Below are 19713 nucleotides of genomic sequence, written 5' to 3' on the forward strand. Positions count from 1 at the left end.
AAGATAGAGATGAGGAGATATTTCTTCACTGACAGACTGGTGAATCTATGGAATTCTACCACAGAAAGTAGCTGAGGCCAAAACATGTATGTTTTCAAGAAGCAGTTAGATATAGCTCTTGGGGCGAAAGGAATCAAAGAAAAAGCGGTGGGGGGGGGGGGGGGGGGGGGGGGGGGGCTTGGGAACACGTTGATCAACTATGATCATAATGAATGGTGGTGCTGGCTTGAAGGACCGAATGGCCTATTCTCTGTGTTCCTATGTTTACCACATCTGTAATATATATTAAAAAATAATCTTTATTATTGTCACAAGTAGGCTTATGTTAACACTGCAATGAAGTTACTGGAATGTTGTTCTCCTTATTCAAGGAAGGATGTAAATGCATTAGAAGCAGTTCAGAGAAGTATTACCAGACTGGTACTAGGAATTAGGTTTCAAGGAAAGATTGCACAGGCTCGGCTTGAATCTGCTGGAGTTTAGAAGAGTGAGAGGCAGCTTGATTGAAATATATAAATCCTGCAGGGCGTTGACAGGGTCGATGTGGAGAGGATTTTTACTCTTGTGGAAGAATCTAGAACTAGAGGTCACTGTTCGAAAATATGAGGTTGTTCATTTAAGAAAGATGAGAAGAAATTTTCTTCTCTCAGAAGGTTGTGAGTATTTGGAACTCGTTTCCTCAAAAGGAAGTGGAAACAGAATCTTTGAGTGTTTTCAAGGCAGAGGTAGACAGATTCTTGATAAAGGAAGGAGTGATGGGTTGCCTGGGGTAGCTGGGAGATCACAGTCAGATCAGCCACAATCTTATTGAATGACAGAGCAGGCTTGAAGGGCCAATGACTTCCTCCTGCTCCTCGTTTGTACAGTTGGATTTCTGTTTTCGAACAAGTGTAACATTGATCATGGTACCTTTTTAAAATATTATTTTTGTAGGGGCCAAAGGAGACCCAGGGTTCCCAGGACAACCAGGACCTTCCGGGCTATCAGGCCCAAAAGGATCAATAGGTGAAATGGGTCTGCCAGGTAAGTTTGGAGTATGTTTTATTATTAATTAATGTCTTTCGAATCACAAGAAAATGCTTGAAATAATCAAGTTGGGCCGTTGACCATTATTGAGTTTTGTATAAAAAGTAATTGTTACTGGTGGCCAAAATAGTATGGAGGTATTGACTGTACAGACACAGCATGCATTCTGTAATTTTTCATGGCAAAGGGTTGATGTCGTTGGTCTAGGAATACTGAGGTTTCTTGTTTTAGGTTTGAACATAGATCTGGTTGGGATAATTGCTGGAAAACTCGACAGGAAAAGGGAGCGCAGGTTCAGTCTTGCAGTCGCTGCTCGTGGGGAATAGCTAGCGGCCCCAAGTCCTTAAGGTTGTGTTGGTGAAAAAAAGGTTGCAGCGCGGCTTCTTGTAAGCTTCTTTCTTCAAGCTGCTTCTGGGAATCCCTGCAGGGGATTTGGCATAAACCATAATGCCCAGTTCCTTGGTAGTCCAACCAACAGGATAATAGAAGAAGAAATATATTCCCGTGCAATCTCACTGCCATGGGGTTGTTGGGCCTCCATTCACACCAGCTCCATTCACCACAACTATCCTAGAAATCCGAGGAACACCATAAAAGAGCTATAAACATATTTTCCTGACCTGTCTGTCTGGGAATGGATATTTCATAAGGCAAATATTGGAAAACTGGCACGATAAATTAAATTTCCTTTTGGGAGAAGGTAAGAAAAAACTAATTGTGTGAAAATATTCCCTTCATGAGCATCTCCCAAATCTATGGTACTTAGCTTGAGGATGGAGGGATCGTTAAATTCGAATCAGGTTAAAGCTCTTTCCACCTGAGGCTTATAGAATGAAATTCTCTCATTTTTACCTGTATGAGTCCACAGTGAAATGCTCTTGATTGATCTCAATTCTGTACCTATTGGGCCTGAGAACTAACTTACTCATTTACCTCAGAGACTCGTGAGAAAATGTTATGTACTTGAATGGGGCAGTAGTAATAATAATCTTGATTCATGTCACAAATAGGCTTACGTAACACAGCGATGAAGTTACTGTGAAAAGAGGATGTGTTCAATATTTGGCAGTTTATTGGGAAAGAATGAAGGGCAGCCTTAATCTCATTTATTTCACCAATACTTCCTTCCGTTTCCATCATACAATAGATGTTGATTGACCCCCCCCCCCCACCTTGTGATAGCACAATGCCAAAGGTTGCGGTTTCTCTTCGTTACCTCACCTAAGTGGCCATGGTTCATGTGTCAGCCTTGATGCTTTGGGCCAACCAGTTGCCATGGGAGACATCTTAGCTGACCCTGATGCTAATCCTCCATGTGAAATTTTAGCAGGGTCATCGGTTAGTACCCAGGCGTGGAGATCCTTTCCCAAAAACTACTAAGATCAGATTGGTCAACACAGGCGAAGGCCTGACTCTGGGACCTTTGTGATCTGAACGTCTCAGACATATTACCATTCTGATGCTGTGATGGTCGAGTGAAGGGAACACCATTCTACATCTAACTTGTGCTGCACTTGATCTGTGAGTTCTCGGTGGTGACCTGGCATTCGAAAAATTAGAGAGTCACACTTTCCTGGTGTTCACCTCACTGCTTAGAAATTCATCACTGATATTTAAAAATCTAGTACAAAGCAAAAAAGAGATTATGAGCAATTTACGCTTCCTGTTTAATCTAGCCATTATTAATAATTGAATATGTAATTATAAAATACATCTTTTGCAGACATGGTGGATGTTGAGGTAATTCTGTTCTACATCTGACAGGTCCATCAGGCATTAAAGGTACTCCAGGAAATCCTGGTCGCCCAGGTCAACCAGGCTCCCCAGGTCGCCCAGGTTCACAGGGAGAAAAGGGTGACTCAGGAGGACCATTACTAGGATACCCAGGTGCCACTGGACAAAAGGTAAGCCTTTCTTCTGAGAAGAGAATGAACAAATTCAATGTGAAGCGTCTAGGTTTTTTAATGCTTGTAAATAAAATAAATTAATCTTTTTTAACCTGGGTTTGATCAGCTGTGTACAGTTTTGGTCTCATTACTTGAGAAAGGATGTACTGGCACTGGAGGGGGTGCAATGGAGATTCAGTAGGTTTTGATTCGGGAGTTGAAAAGATTGGTTTTTGAGGAGAGACCGTGTAGACTGGGACTATACTCATTGGAATTTAGAAGAATGAGGGGGATGCCAACCGCCACTCCAGCAAAATTTGCCGCCGTGCAATCAGAGAGGCGAAGGCCACGACATCGACCTTCCTCCTCTCCATGAGCTCCGGCTTCTCTGAAACCCCAAATATCTCCACCAAAGGGTCCAGGTCCATCTCCTCCTCCACTACCCTGGCTAAGACCGCGAACACTACCAGAATCTTCCCAATTTTTCGCAACCTCAAAACATGTGCGCGTGATTCGCTGGCCCCTGCCCACACCTCTCACACTCATCTGCTACCCCCTGAAATAACCCACTCATTCTCGCCCGAGTCATATGCACCCCGTGCACCACCTTAAACTGTATCAGTCTCATCCTTGAACAAGAGGAGGTCCGCTTTACCCTTCGCAGTGCCTCACTCCATACTCCCCAATTGATCTCCCCTCTCCCCTTCCCATTTCTCCTTGATCTTCACCACCCGCTCGCCTCCCTGCCCCCCCCAGCTTGTTGTATATATCCCCAATTCTTCCCTATCCTTCCACATCCGGAAGCAGCAGTCGCTCCAGCAGGGTGTATCCCGGGAACCCCCTCCAAACCTTTTGTGCAAAGTCCCTAACCTGCAGATACCTGAACTCACTACCCCTCAGCAGCTCTACTCTCTCCCTTAGCTCCTCCAGACTGGCGAATCCTTCAGTAGATTTCATTCTTAACCTCCAAACTCTCCCGTTACTATGAGCAGCACTAACAGGCTGAGAACCAAAAGCCCTTTCACCTCATTCAAAATGTTCTTTCCAGAAACTAGGCCTGTTTAGAAGCGCAAACTATATAATTTTGCTATGCTGTTGGATGTTTCACACAGAATCACAGATTAATTGCAGTGAAGAAGGAGCCCATTCTGCCCATTGTATCTGCTCTCCTAATGAGCAATTCATTTGATACAATTTCCCACTTTCTCCTGTAAATCTGTACCTTCTTCCATTTCAGATAACAGTCTAATTTCCTTTTAAATGCTTCAAAGAGGGCAGCACGGTAGCATTGTGGATAGCACAATTGCTTCACAGCTCCAGGGTCCCAGGTTCGATTCCCGGCTTGGGTCACTGTCTGCGCGGGGTCTGCACATCCTCCCCGTGTGTGCGTGGGTTTCCTCCGGGTGCTCCGGTTTCCTCCCACAGTCCAAAGATGTGCAAGTTAGGTGGATTGGCCCGTGATAAATTGCCCTTAGTGTCCAAAATTGCCCTTAGTGTTGGGTGGGGTTACTGGGTTATGGGGATAGGGTGGAGGTGCTAACCTTGGGTAGGGTGCTCTTTCCAAGAGCCGGTGCAGACTCGATGGGCCGAGTGGCCTCCTTCTGCACTGTAAATTCTATGAAATAAAGCATGGATAGTCAGAAGATTTTTCTTAGATAGTCAGAAGCTTTTGCACAGGGTGGCGGGGTCAGTCACTAGGGGACATAGGTTTAATGTGTGAGGGGCAACGGTTAGAGGAGATGTGCGAGCTAAGTTTTTACACAGATGGTAGTGGGTGCCTGGAACTCGCTGCCGGAGGAGGTGGCGGAAGCAGGGCCGATAGTGACATTTAAGGGGCATCTTGACAAATACATGAATAGGATGGGAATAGAGGGATACGGACCCAGGAAGTGTAGAAGATTTTAGTTTAAATGGGCAGCATTTTCGGTGCAGGCTTGGTGGGTCGAAGGGGGCCTGTTCCTGTGCTGTACCTTTCTTTGTTCTTTGAACCTGCTGCACCACTCTCTCAGGCAGTGCTTTGCAGACCCTAACCACTCGCTGCATGAAAGTGTTTTTCTCATATAATTGTTCCTGCTTTCGCAAATTATTTTGAATTTTTCATTCTCGATCCATTCATGAGTAGAAACAGTGGGCTGGATTCTCCGATTCTGGGGCTATGTCCCCCCGCAGGCATGGGAACGGTGACGTTTTACACCAGACAAAATGGCGTAAAACGGCCACCTATTCCCCGTTTTGCTGGGGGCTAGCAGGAAGGCAGCGTAGGGCACCCGGCTCTAGCTGCCGATACACCCTGGGAATTGCCGGGGCTGCGCATGCGCACGGCGGCAGCCTGCAGTGGCTGCGCCATGCAACATGGTGGCAGCGGCTCGCGGACCCAACCCACGAAATAGACCCCCTCTCCGTCTGGGCCGGACACCCCCCCCTCACAGTGCCCCCTGATGAAGTTCCCCTGCCCGTGGATCGGCCCTCCCCCAACTATGGCGGTGCTGGACTGAGTCCGCAGCCGCCACACCGAGCTCCCAACGGATGCGAACACACGTGTCCCGCGCTGTCGGGAACTCGGCCGGTCGGGAGCAGAGCATCGGGGGCGCCTGAGGTCGTGGATACGTGGCGCGGCGTACTCTGCGAGTACGTTGCATTGGAGGGGGCGGAGCATCGCAAAAGCGGCGCCGCCCCCGATTTTATTGGGAACTTTGATTCTCCGGCCAATCGCCGCACGTGATTTCGGCATCGGCGACCGGAGAATCCCGCCCGGTTTCTCACTATCTACTTCGTCTTGACCCCTCGTGATTTTGAATACCTCTATCAAATCTCGTCTCAGACGCCTTTTCTCCAAGGAAAACACTCCTGACTTCTCCAATTTATATTCGTAACTGAGTTTCCTCATCCCTGGAACCATTCTCATGAATCTATTCTGCACTCCCTACCTTCCCATCTTTGCTAAAGTGCAGTGTCCAGACCTGGACGCAACACTCCAGCTGAGGCCTAACTAGTGTCTTCTACAATTTCAACATAACCTTGTACTCTTCGTCCATATTAATAAAGCCTTAGATATTGTATGCTTTATTAATCATTTTCTCAGCCTATCCTGCCAGCTTCAATGATTTATACACATTTACACCCAGGACCCTCTGTTCCTGCACCCCCTTAAAACTGTACTCTTTATTTAATACTATCTCTCCATGTTCCTCCTATCAAAATGAATCATCCCAAATTTCTCTGCATTGAACGTCATCTACCACCTGTCTGCCCATTCCACCAACTTGTCTACATCCTTTTGCAGTTGTACACCATCCTTCTCACACAGTTCACAAAGCTTCCAAGTTTCATGTCATCTGAAAATTTTGAAATTGTGCCATACACCAAGGTCATTAATATATATCCGGAGAAGCCAAGGGTCTCAACACTGACCCCTGAGGAACTCTACTACAAACTGTCCTCCAGCACGATAAACCACTGCTCTCTGTTTCCTGTTACTCAGCCAATATTGTCTACCTGTTGCTACTGTCTCTTTTATTCCATGAAGTATAACTGTGTCAAATGTCTTTTTGAAGGCCATATGCACTACATCAATAGCACTGCACTCAGCAACCCTCTCCGGTACCTCTTCAAAGAACTCCAACAAGCTAATTAAACAAAATTTGCCCTTACAAAATCAATTCTGGTTTTCCTTAATTAACCGGCATTTTTCATTGCAACTATTAATTTTGTCCCACAGTATTCTTTCTTTTCTTTGAATTCATTTGGAGGATGCGGGTGACTAGGCCAGCATTTATTGCCCATCCCTAATTGCCCTTAAGAAGGTGATGGTGAGCTGCAATCTTGAGCCACTGCAGTCACTGTAGTAATTAAAATCCGAGTGATAAATAGGCTCAAATACGAGGCGGGATTCTCCCGAATCAGCGAGGTGACCCAACGCCGGTGTAAAAAACGGCGCAAAACACTCCGGCGTTGGGCCGACCGGAAGTTGCGGAATTCTCCGCACTTCCGGGGGCTAGGCCGGCAGCGGAGGGGCTGGCACCGCGCCAGCCGGCACCGAGGGGACTACGCGAGTTAGCGCATGCGCAGAACCGCCGGCGTGGTTCGACACATGCTCAGACCGGCTGGTGTATTCTGCCACATGTGCAGAGGGGTGTCATCTCCGCGCCGGCCATGGCGGAGCCCTACAGGGGCCGGCGCAGAAGGAAGAAGTGCCCCCAGGGCACATACCCGACCGGAGATCGGTGGGCCCCGATCGCAGGCCAGGCCATCGTAGGGGCCCACCTCCGGGGTTGGATACCCCCTGCACCCCCCCCCCCCCCCCCCCCCCCCGAGGATCACACCAGCCAGCCTACCAGCCAGGTCTCGCCATGTGGGACCGTGTACAACCCACGCCGACGGGTCTGGCCAGAAACCGACGGCCGCTCGGCCCATCGGGTCCCGGAGAAATGCCCGGGGGGGGGGTGCTGCCACGACCCCCAATCGGCATAGCATGATCACGCCGCCCCCCGGGAATTCTCTGAACCGACGGGGGGTCGGAGAATCCCGCCCCTGGTATTCTTGAATACAGATATTAATTGATGTCATTAAATCCTTGGTCTACCTTCTCACTCTCTCTATTTCTCTTTTAATCCAGGGTGACCCAGGTACTCCTGGTTACCCAGGCAGCCCGGGAAGCAAGGGTATTCCAGGCGGCCCCGGTCTTCCTGGTTTGTCTGGCTCGCCTGGTCATAAAGGTGACCATGGTCAACCAGGATTCCCAGGTAAGTTTTACAAGGGCGTTTGGCATTTTATGTTTAAAAAGTTAGGAAAGTTAATCAGCTCACAATTGTAACTTCATGCACTTGTAATTGCGCTTATTTAAGTTTAAGACACTTGTTTCTAACCCAAATATATAATTTGTAGATGGCTGCAGATTCAGATTCTTGAGTAAGTTGTCAAGCACATTATAAATTCACAAGAAATTGCCATGAACAAATTGTCATACAATCAGAGAGTTGAATGTGTGGCTCGAAGATTAGTGTGGGAGAAATGGGTTTTCATTCCTGGGGTATCAGCACAGTACTGGGGAAAGATGGGGCCGTACCCTTGGCACGGCCTTCACATTAACAACGCTGGGACCATGTGCTGACGAATTGTATAGCAAGGACTGTAGAGATGACTTTAAACTGCAAAATGGCGGGGGAGGATTCACATGAGGGGATATTTCAAAAATTAAAGAGAAAGGCAAGGTAATAGTGCAAGGTCGAGTTGTGAGTATTGATAGCTAAAGGGTGACAGGAAGAAACAGAGAATACAAACATAAGAGTGCATCAGTAATTAAGATCTGTATTGGGGAAATTGGTCTGAATGCATGCAGCATAATGAATGAGTGGATAGTACGAGTAGAAACAAAGGAGTATGAGATGATAACTGTTACTGAGACATGGGGCGGGATTCTCCGACCCCCCGGCAGGTCGGAGAATCGCTGGGGGCCGGCGTCAATCCCGCCCCTGCCGTATCCCGAATTCTCCAGCACCGGAGATTCGGGGGGGGGGGCGGGAATCACTCCGCGCCGGTCGGCGTGCCCCCCCCCCCCGCGATTCTCCGGCCCGCGATGGGCCGAAGTCCCACCACTGTCATGCTTCTCCCGCCGGCGTGGATCAAACCACCTACCTTACCGGCGGCGCTGGCGGGATCCGGGGGGGGGGGGGGTTGATCTGGCCCCGGGGGGTGCCCCCACGGTGGCCTGGCCCGCGATCGGGGCCCACCAATTGGCGGGCGGCCCTATGCCGTGGGGGCACTCTTTTCCTTCAGCCTTCGCCATAGTCTTCACCATGGCGGAGGTGGAACTGACCCCCTCCCCTGCGCATGCGTGGGGATGACGTCAGCAGCCGCTGACGCTCCGGCGCATGCGCGGACTTCTGCCGTCCGCCGAAGTTCCTTCGGCCCCGGCTGGCATGGCGCCAAAGGCCTTCCACGCCAGCCGGCAGAACGGGAACCACTCCGGCGCGGGCCTAGCCCCTCAATGTTAGGGCTTGGCCCCCTAAAGGTGCGGAGACTTCCGCACCTTTGGGGCGGCCCAACGCCGGAGTGGTTCACGCCGGGACCCCCCGCCCCGCCGGGTAGGGGAGAATCCTGGCCATGGTTCCAATGTGACCATGGCTGGGGCCTGAATATTCAAGGGTATTTTACATTTTGGAAGGACAGGCGGAAAGGATTAGAAGGTAGGGTAGCTCAGATGTTAAAGGACAGTACAGTCAGGAGAAATGATCTAGGTTTGGAGGATCAAAATGAGGAATCAGTTTAGGTGGAGGTAAGAAATAGCAAAGGAAAAAAGTCATTGGTGGGAATGGCTTATAGGCCACCTGACTGCAGACTGTACACTGTAGGACAGAGTATGAATCATGAAATAATGGGAGCTTGTAAGAAATAAACTGCAATAATAGTGGGCAGTTTTAATGTTCATATAAATTGGACAAATCAAAGGTAGTCTGGAGGCTGAGTTCATAGAATGTATTTGGGACAGTTTCTATAGAACAATCCATCCTGGAATCAACCAGGGAATAGGTTATTTTAAACCTGGTAATGGGTAATGAGGCAGTATTAATAAATGCCCCATAGGTACCCATCTTTATTCCGTGGTCCTTTTTTAAACGGGTCAGCAAAGTAATCTCTGGCTTTGTTTGGGCGGGCAAGACCACGCGGGTAAGGACGGTAATGCTTGAGCGGAGTCGGGGAGAGGGTGGGCTGGCGCTGCCAAATTTTAGTAACTATTACTGGGAGGCGAATATAGCCATGATCAGGAAGTAGGTGCTGGGGGAGCGGTCGGCATGGGAGCGTATGGAGGCGGCTTCATGTAAGGGCACCAGTTTGATGGGGTTGGTAACTGCGCTTCTGCCGTTCCCGCCTGCACAGTACTCCACCAGCCCTGAGAGTCTGGGACAATGGAGGAGACATGTGGGAGCAAAGGGAGCATCAGTCTGGTCCCCAATCTGTAATAATCACCAGTTTGCCCCGGGGAGTATGGATGGGGGGTTCCGTTTATGGCGGAGAGCGGGGATTGAGAGGATGGGGGATATGTTTATAGAGGGGAGCTTTCCGAGTATGAGGGCGGATGGAGGAGACGTTTGGTTTGGCAAGGGGAAGCAAATTCAGGTATCTGCAGGTGCGGGACTTCCTACGTAAACAGGTGTCAACCTTCCCACTCCTACCGCTAAGGGGGATTCAGGACAGGGTAGTTTCCAGAGGGTGGGTAGGAGAAGGGAGCGTCTCGGGCATTTATAAGGAGCTTATGGGATCAGAGGTGACGCAGACCGAGGAACTGAAGCGCAAGTGGGAGGAGGAGCTGGGAGGAGAGATAGAGGGTGGTCTATGGGCGGACACGTTGAGTAGAGTCAACGCATCCGCAACATGTGCCAGGCTCAGCCTGATACAATTCAAGGTCATTCACTGGACTCACATGACAGTGGCCCGGATGAGCATATTCTTTGGGGTGGAAGACAGGTGTGCAAAATGTGCGGGAGGACCAGCGAACCATGTCCACATGTTCTGGGCATGTCCGAAGCTTAAGGGATTTTGGCAGGGGTTTGCAGAAGTCATGTCCACGGTGTTAAAAACAAGAGTGGCGAGGAGTCCAGAGGTGGCAATTTTTGGGGTGTCGGAAGAGCTGGGAATCCAGGAGGAGAAAGAGGCAGACGTTCTGGCCTTTGCTTCCCTTGTAGCCCGTAGACAGATACTATTAACTTGGAGGGACTCAAAGCCTCCCGAAGTCGGAGACCTGGCTATCTGACATGGCTAGCTTTCTCTGTCTGGAGAAAATCAAGTTCGCCTTGAGAGGGTCACTGTTAGGGTTCGCCCGGAGGTGGCAGCCGTTCTTCGACTTCTTCATGGAAAATTAAACGTCAGCAGAAGGGGGGGTGGGTGAGTTTAGCTGAGAGTAGGGGGTTAATAAAGGTGAGACCTGTAAGGGAGGAAGACGGCTTTTGCACTATGTTTATAGTTTCATGTACATTGTTTATTGTGTTGTTGTCATAATACCAAAAAATACCTCAATAAAATGTTTATTAAAAAAAAATACCCCACAGTAAAGGTTACTCCAGGTAAGAATGATCATAACATGATAGAATTTCACATTCTGTTTGAGGGTGCAAAATTTGGGTCAGAAACAAGTGTCTTAAACTTAAATAAGGGCAATTACAAGTGCATGATGTTACAATTGGCTAACTTGGAATGGGAAAATAGGTTAAATGGTAAGATAGTAGCTAAGCTGTGGCAGATATTTAAGGAGACAGTTCTCAACTAAGATATATTCCATTGAGAAAGAATGGCTCAGCGAGAAGCATGCAACATCCACGGATAACTAAAGATGTTAAGAATGGTATCAAATTAAAAGAAAAGATGAACAATGCTGCAAAAATTAGTGATAGCCCAGACATTTGGAAACATTTTAGAAATGATTTAAAAAAGGGAGAAATTAGAGCATGAGTGAAAACTAGTAAGAAATATAAAAACAGAGTTAAAGCTTCTACGAGTATATAAAAAGGAAAATAGTTGCTGAAATAAACGCTGGTTCCTTAGAGGGTGGAACTGGAGAATTAATAATGTGAAACAAGGAAAGAATAGAGATTTTGAACAAATATTTTATACCTGTATTCACAGTAAAAGACACAAATGGATGCCAAGAACAGTAGAACTTTAGTTAAAATGAGAGGGGGGAACAATCACTATCATTAGTGAAAAAGTGCTAAGTAAACTAATGGGACTAAAGGTTGACAAGTTTCCTGGATGCGATTGCCTGCATCCTAGGATCTTAAAAGAAGTGGCTGAGAAATAATGGATGCATTGGTTGTAATCTTCCAAACGACCCTAAATTCTGTAAAGGTCTCAATGTATTGGAAAACTGCAAATGTAACAGCACTATTTCAGAAAGTAGGAAGACATAAACCAGGAAACTAGCAGGTCAATTAGTCTTACATCTGTCATTGGAAAATTGCTGGAATCCATTATTAAGAAGGACATTTAGAAAATTAAAATACCACCAGGCAGAGTCAACATGGTTTTGTGAAAGGGAAATTGTGTTTGACACATTTATTAGAATTCTTTGAGGATGCAACAAGCAGAGTCGATAAAGTGAAACTATTTTGATTTCCACCCTATGTAACTAGAACAGCAATAGCAGTGACAGAAATGGAAAGCAGTATTGCTATTTTCAGGGCAGAACGAATGTCTGGCATGTATTTATTTGTTTGATTACGTGTCAGACCACATTTCCGGTGATGCCTATCTTTTTCATGTTTCGAAGTCTCATTGGCACAAGCTTAATAACAGAATGGACCAATCAGATACATGAGGTTAACCATATTTTGTTTTCTCACTTAACAGGTACTCCTGGAATTCCTGGTCCCAAGGGAGGTGATGGCTTCCCAGGGCCTCCTGGCCTTATTGGACCACCTGGCCCACCAGGTACATTTAAAGACAATGTAATATAAACCAGCTGATTTGGACATGTAGATAGATAAGTTCATGAGCTGGATTTTCATTTTCGAAGCAGTTAGAGGAAGCCGGGATAATTCCCGCTCGGACCACCCACCTTGGGCAAAAGTGTCAGGAAAATGATTTTTGGGCTAGAGGAAGATTTATAGTGGAGTTCCCCAAAGATCAATATTGTAACCCTTGCTTTTCCTGATGGATATTAATGAGCTAGAACTTGGTGTACAGGGCACAGTTTCAAAATTTGCAATACGAAACTTGGAAGCTTTGTGAACTGTAAGGACGACAGTGTAGAACATTAAAACAACAGAGACAAGTTGATGGAGTGGATGGACATGCAGCACATGAAGTTCAATGTAGAGAAATGTGATGTGATTCATATAGAATCCCTACAGTGCAGTAGGTGGTCATTCGGCCCATCGAGTCTACACCGACCCTCTGAACGAGCATCCTACCATCCCCCCCCACCTCCATCCTAACCCTGTAACCCCATAGCACCACCTAACCTTTTGGACACTTTGGGAAATTTAGCACGACCAATCCATCTGTCTCGCACACCTTTCGACAGTGGGAGGAAACTGGAGCACCCGGAGGAATCCCACACAGACACGGGGAGTACGTAAAAACTCCGCACAGGTAGTCACCCGAGGCTTGACTTGAACCCGGGTGCCTGGTGCTGTGAGGCAGCAGTGCTAACCACTGTGCCACCCTTTAAGAGACAATATAAAATGAAGGGTACTCTAAAGGAGGTGCAGGAGCATAGAAGCCTGAGTGTATATGCGCATAGTTCATTGAAGGAGGCAGGACAAATTGAGAGAGCAGTTAATAAAGCATGAAATATCCTATTCAAAAACAGAAAATGCTGGAAAACCTCAGCAGAACTGGCAGCATCTGTGGAAAGAGAAATAGAGTTAACATTTCGAGTCTCTGTGATTCTTCTTCAGAACTAAAGAAGTAGAAATGTGTTGAATTATGTTCTGTATAAGAGGGGGTGTAACAGCTGGAACAGAGTAGAAGGTTAGCGATTGGTGGGAGCGAGGAAAGACCGCAACAAAGATGCCGAGGACGTGAGACCGAGGAAGTGTCAGTGACAGTGAAGGACTCTAGAATGTGTTAGAAGTGGCATAAATGTATCAGAATTTGTTAATGAGAGAACACAGATCAGTACTCAGACCAAGTGACAAATGGGCCAGTGGGGGGGAGGTTTGCATGGGGTAAAAAAATATTGGGGATATTTTTTTAAAAGGGCCAAGATGGAAGAGAGAGATCACAGTTTAAAGTTGTTGAACTCCATTTTGCATCCTGAAGGCTAAAATCGGCCTAATTGGAGGATGAGATGCTGCTCCACCAGTTTATGTTGGGCATCACTGGGGCCTTGCAGCAGGCCAAGTATAAACAGGTGGACATGAGAGCAAGATGCTGAGCCAAAATGACAAGCAACAGGAAGGTTGTGGTCATGCTTGTGGACGGAGTGAAGGTGTTCCGCAAAGTGGGCACCCAGTCTGCACTTGGTCCCCCCAATGCAGAGGTGCCCACATTGGGAGCAGCGAATATAGTGGAGCAAATTGAAGGAGGTGCAAGCGAAATAGTGCTTCCTCTGAAAGGAGTATCCCTTGAAAGGGCCGGCACGGTAGCACAATCGCTTCACAACCCCAGGGTCCCAGGTTCGATTCCTGGCTTGGGTCACTGTCCGTGCGGAGTGCACCGGTTTCCTCCCACAGTCCAAAGATGTGAAGGTTAGGTGGATTGGCCATTCTAAATTGCCCTTTGTGTCCAAAAAGGTTGGGTGGGGTTACTGGGTTACGAGGATAGGGTGGAGGTGTGGGCTTTGGATAGGGTGCTCTTTCCAAGGGCTGGTGCAGACACAATGGGCCGAATGGCCTCCTTCAGCACTGTAAATTCTATGATTCCATAAAAGGCGAGGGAGGGAGGAGCTAGAGCAGCAGGTGATATATCTTCTGTGATTGTAAAACCACAATAAGGCCCCCCTTGTCCTCACTTTCCTCCCCACCACCTTCTGCATTCAAAGGATCATTCTCTGTCATTTCCGTCAACTCCAGCATGGTGCCACCATGAAACACATCTTTTCCCCTCTTCACTCCCGTCGGAACTCCACAGGAATCGCTCCCTTTGTGGCACCATGGTCCACCCCTCCATTATCCCCGACTCCTCATTTCCTTCCCACGGCACCGACCCTTGTTTACATTTCTTGAGCGGCATTCTCCCCTACCCGGCGTGACGGAGGGTCCAAGCGTAGGGGAGTAGTGCCAACCACTCAGGGGTCGGGCCTACCCAAAGATGGGGACTTCTCCCCACCTTTGGGGGCCGGCCCTGCGCCGGAGCAGTTTGCACCAGAAGACTGGCGCAAAAAACCAGCGCCCCCGGCAGCGGGGCTGGCCGAAAGGCTTTCGCCGGTCGGCGCATGCGCCGGCAGTGATGTCAGCAGCAGCTGGCCGCTGATGTCACTGCCGGCGCATGCGCGATGTGGGGTTCTCTTCCGCTTCCGCCATGGTGGACACGGAAGGAGAAAGAGTGCCGCCAGGGCACTGGCCCGGAGTCTGAGCGGGGGGCCCCGATCGCGGGCCAGGCCACCGTGGGGCACTCCCCGGGGTTCGATCGCCCCCCAGGACCCCGGGGGCCCGCTCGCGCCGCTGATCCCGCCGTTCCAGAGGTGGTTCAAACTTCAGGACTTCGGCCCATCTGGGCCGGAGAATCACCGCAGTGGCCTCTCCGATCGGAGTGGCGAGATTCCCGCCGCCACCACTTCCCGGGTGGCGGAGAATCTCTGCCACGGCGGGGACGGGATTTTAGGCGGCCCCAGGCGATTCTCCAACCCTGCTGGGGTCGGAGAATTTCGCCCCAGATATCCAGCACCAAACAAATATTTTGCTTTTATAAAATATCCCAGTCTTTATCAATCCTGGAATGGAGTTCAAGAACAAGGAACTTAATAATAGAATAGAATAGAACAGTACAGCACAGAACAGGCCCTTCGGCCCTCGATGTTGTGCCGAGCAATGATCACCCTACTTAAACCCACGTAACCCGTATACCCGTAACCCAACAATCCCATTAACCTTACACTATGGGCAATTTAGCATGGCCAATCCACCTAACCCGCACATCTTTGGACTGTGGGAGGAAACCAGAGCACCCGGAGGAAACCCACGCACACACGGGGAGGACGTGCAGACTCCACACAGACAGTGACCCAGCCGGGAATCGAACCTGGGACCCTGGAACTGTGAAGCATTGATGCTAACCACCATGCTACCGTGAGGCCCCATAAATAATCTTTTTTTATTGTCACAAGTAGGCTTACATTAACACTGCAATGAAGTTGCTGTAAGACCTAGTGGAGATTTGATAGGGGTATTCAAAATCGGGAGGTTTCTGGACAGAGTAAATGGATGGAAACTGTTCCCATTTGTGAAAGGCTAAAGAGCAGATTTACAATAATTGGCAAAAGGAGCAAAAGTGATAGGAGGAAAATCTTTTTCATGCTGCGAGAGGTTAAAGTCTGGAATACACTGCCTGAGTGTGTGGCGGAGGCAGACTCAATCGTAGTCTTCCAAAGGAGAATTAGACTGTTATCTGAAAATGAAGAATGTGCATGGTTACGGGGAGACGGTGAGAGAGTGGTATTAGATGAAGTGCTTATTGGGATAGCCAGTACAGACGCAATGGGTTGAATTGCCTCCTGCGCTGTAACAATTCTGTGATATGAGAGAAAATTGGCAGTCTTTCCAAGCTTTGTGGTCTCATATGGTCCTTCCGTGATAGCATGTACGGCACCATTCAGTTTGAAAAGATATTAGCAGGCATCAGTCCGCACCACCAGCAAAGGACAACCTCATGTGCGGCACTTGCAGTAGGCTTTGCTTCTCCAGAAGATATTTGCTCAGCTGTGAAAAGAAGTAGGTGGTCTCATTTGACCTCACCCAACTTATGAGACTGCATTCGCATCACAGAATCCCGACAGTGCAAAAGGAGACCATTTGGCCCATCGAGTCTGCACGACCCTCCGAAAGAGCACCCCGCATAGGCCCACTCCCCTGCCTCATCCCCGTCACCCAAAGCCAATGACCAATCCACTCAACCTGCACACCTTTGGACATGAAGGGGAAATTTAGCATGGCTAATGCACCTAAATTTCATATCCTAGTGGGTGGAAACCGGAGCACCGGGTGGAAACTCACGTAGACATGCGGAGAACGTGCAAACTCCACAATGTCATCCAAGGCTGGAATTGAACCCGGGTGCCTGACACTGTGGATCAGCAGTGCCACCCTCATGAAAAGAAGAGCAGTTAGTGATCCAATATCATCATCAGTAGCAGCCTTAATCCATTAATTTTGTTTTCAGGTGAACTAAGCGGTCCAGGACTTCCAGGGCATCCAGGAGAGAAAGGACAGCCAGGTCGTGACGGTATCCCAGGCCCAGCTGGTCTGAAGGGAGATCCAGGTTAGTTTGCTTACTTAAGAAAACTTATTGCACCGAGAGGGTGGTGGGAGTCTAGAACTCCCTGCTTGAAAGTGTGTTGGAGGAAGAGACTCTCATAACATTTTTTTAAAAAATATTTTATTAAGGCATATATAATTTTAACAATTTTCAAGAGGAAAAACGATAAAGAAAATAACACCCACCCAACCAACCACCAAACCCAACCAACATGGCTCACATACATAATTCCCCAATCCTCCTTTTCCACTAAATATTTCCCACCTCAATAACCCCCCCCCCCCCCCCCCCCCCCCCACCCCCCTCCCACATGCCTCCCTCTTTCCTTTTAATCCCCCACCGGGCAAACCCTAACATCGATCCCCTCAGGGCGAACTTGATCTTCTCCAACCTGTGAAACTCAGCCACGTCACAAACCTATACCCCCGATTTCAGGGGCTCCGAGTCCATCCATCCCAATAAGATCCGTCTCCGGACTGCCCCTGGACTCCCGGGTCTTCCGACACACCAAAAACCGCAACTTCTGGGCTCGGAAACCACCCAAACCGAACCTTTGCCATGACATCGGCAAATCGCAGCCAAAATCCCCTAAGATCGGACATGCCGAAAACATGCGGACATGATTCGCAGGCCCACCCACACCTGTCCTCCACCCCTTCAAAGAATCTGCTCATTTGGGCACAGTCATATGCGCCCTGTGGACCACCTTGAATTATATTAGGCTAAGCGGAGCACATGACGAGGACATGTTAACTCTACTCAGGGCTTCCCCCCACAACCCTGCTTCTAATTCCCTACCCAGTTCTTCGTCCCACTTACACCACCCCCCTTATTGGGGCTCCCTTCCCATTCCATGAGCTCTTTTTAAATTCCTGATGCCTTCCCCTCCCCCACTCCCATTTTCAACACTACCTTCTCCTTGTTCCCTTGGGGTGGCAGGTGCAGAAAGGTCAAAACCTGCCTCTGCACAAAGTCTCTCACCTGCAGGAAGCGGAACCCATTCCCACCGGGCATCTTTTTACCGTCTGCACGCTCCCTGCCAGTGACAGCTGGAGCATATCCCACTTTCTAAAGCCCTACTTCCTCTGCTCCACCAACCGAGCCAGATTCACCTTGTGCAGATGCTCCCTTTCCGTGCCAGCTGAATGCCCAACTACTGAAAGCTCCCTCCCACAACCTTGAACAGAATCTCCCTCAATCCCTTCTCCTGTCTCCTTGCTTGAATCAGAAAGACCTCACTCTTACCCATATTCAGTTTATACCCCGAATACCGGCCGAATTCCTCTAAGATCCCATAATCTCTCCAATACCCCCCTCAGTGGGTCAGAAATATACAAAAGCAGGTCATCCGTGTATAGCGAGACCCTGTACTCCCCCCCCCCCCCCTTCCGTCCTATCCCCTGCCAGTCCGTCGATGCTCTGAACGCCATTGCCAGTGGCTCTATAACGAAGGCAAACAATAGTGGGGAGAGAGGACATCTCCCTGCCTCGTCCCCCGGTGCAGCCTGAGGTAATCGGAGCTCACTCGGTTTGTCCGTATACTCGCTACAGGTGCCTGGTACAGCAACCGGACCCAGTCCACAAAACCCTGCCCAAACCTAAACTGCCCCAGGACCTTCCTTAAGCATTCCCACTCCACCCGATCAAAGGCCTTCTCTGCATCCATGGCGAGACCCTCACACATTTAAGAAATATTTAGATGTGCACTTGTGTTGCCAAGGCACACAAGGCTATGTGTCAAGTGGTGGAAAATGAATTCAGCTTCTTCTCACTGGCTTCCGATGTGAAGCATTATTTATGTTTTAAATTTCACTCCAATTCAATGGAATTGAAAATCGGGAGGGATGTACAATGGGTGACTAAATAGGCATCGCCCATTTTACCCTTTTACCCAAAGCCAAAAACACGCCCGGTGTCAGCAACTAAACTACGATGTCCAGAAGCCAAGTGCTTACTCCAAAGTAGAGAACAGAGGATGTGGAAGAGACAAGAGAGCTCGAGGGCTGCTCTCAGGAGCCACAGAACACCATTTGTGGAGGCCCAGTTCCTTCATCAGATTGGGGTTGGTCTTGTTTGAGCGGGTGGGAAATGTAAACAAAAAAATTGAACTCTTCTGCTTGAGCTGACTGTGCAAGTGTTGAGCAATTCATTAATTGGTAACCACCATCTGGACAGATAATATACTGAGATATTATGGAAAGAACCATCAATAGGCTAATTTTGCTGCACATTTCACATTGTCTCAAAGTTGTTTGGTCTCCATGATTCGCCATGACTGAAAAAAATTCTAAACTTTAAAAAGTTCAACAGAGTGCTTTTATCTTTGAATTGTGTTGTGTATTTTTTCCACTTCCCTGATCAGTGTGATTTTTATCTGCAGGTCCTCCAGGCTTAGGACGCCCAGGTCCTCCGGGTCCTTCAGGAATTCACGGTAAACAAGAAATTAGAAAAAGGTCAAATTCATAATTGACTGAAACGTATGTTTTTAATTTTAGAGCAGGAGTGCCGTGTAATCCTATAAATTTTCAATTGGAAGATTCCATTGACATTGGATTGCCTATTAATTCGAAAAAGATCAAAAAGTAAATTTCACATTTGTAGTAATAAATGCCGTAAAGCAGAATCTGCTGATGAAGCAGAACTATATATGTATTCAAAAATGAATAACAAAGTTGTAACCTAATCTGAGTGCCGAAATTCAATAGGGCCCTTAAGTGTCCCTCATGCATCATACATTTTACATTGCGCATACTGCTGGCTCAGTAATATGAAAACCACGGTGATGACAGCTAAAAGTAAAACTGAAGCAGCACTGATCAAATACTGAAGGTCATAAGCAGAATTCTGTTGCATTATTCAGAAGAGGCTATAATGTAGAGAGGAGGATGTT

The 19713-nt window shown here is 48.2% G+C and overlaps 1 protein-coding gene across 2 annotated transcripts in view; it reads left to right on the forward strand.

Moving 5' to 3' along the window:
• Positions 1-19713, forward strand: part of col4a5 (collagen, type IV, alpha 5 (Alport syndrome)) — a 276713-nt gene that overhangs the window by 204828 nt on the left and 52172 nt on the right. For both annotated transcript variants that reach the window (XM_038774450.1, XM_038774451.1), the window contains exons 36-41: positions 934-1023; positions 2791-2930; positions 7528-7654; positions 12255-12335; positions 16728-16826; positions 19204-19254. In XM_038774450.1, coding sequence (XP_038630378.1) covers positions 934-1023; positions 2791-2930; positions 7528-7654; positions 12255-12335; positions 16728-16826; positions 19204-19254 — 588 coding nt within the window. The remainder of the gene's footprint in view (positions 1-933; positions 1024-2790; positions 2931-7527; positions 7655-12254; positions 12336-16727; positions 16827-19203; positions 19255-19713) is intronic.

This window comes from Scyliorhinus canicula, chromosome 17 (genome assembly GCF_902713615.1).
Source record: "Scyliorhinus canicula chromosome 17, sScyCan1.1, whole genome shotgun sequence".
NCBI classification, from domain to species: Eukaryota; Metazoa; Chordata; class Chondrichthyes; order Carcharhiniformes; family Scyliorhinidae; genus Scyliorhinus; species Scyliorhinus canicula.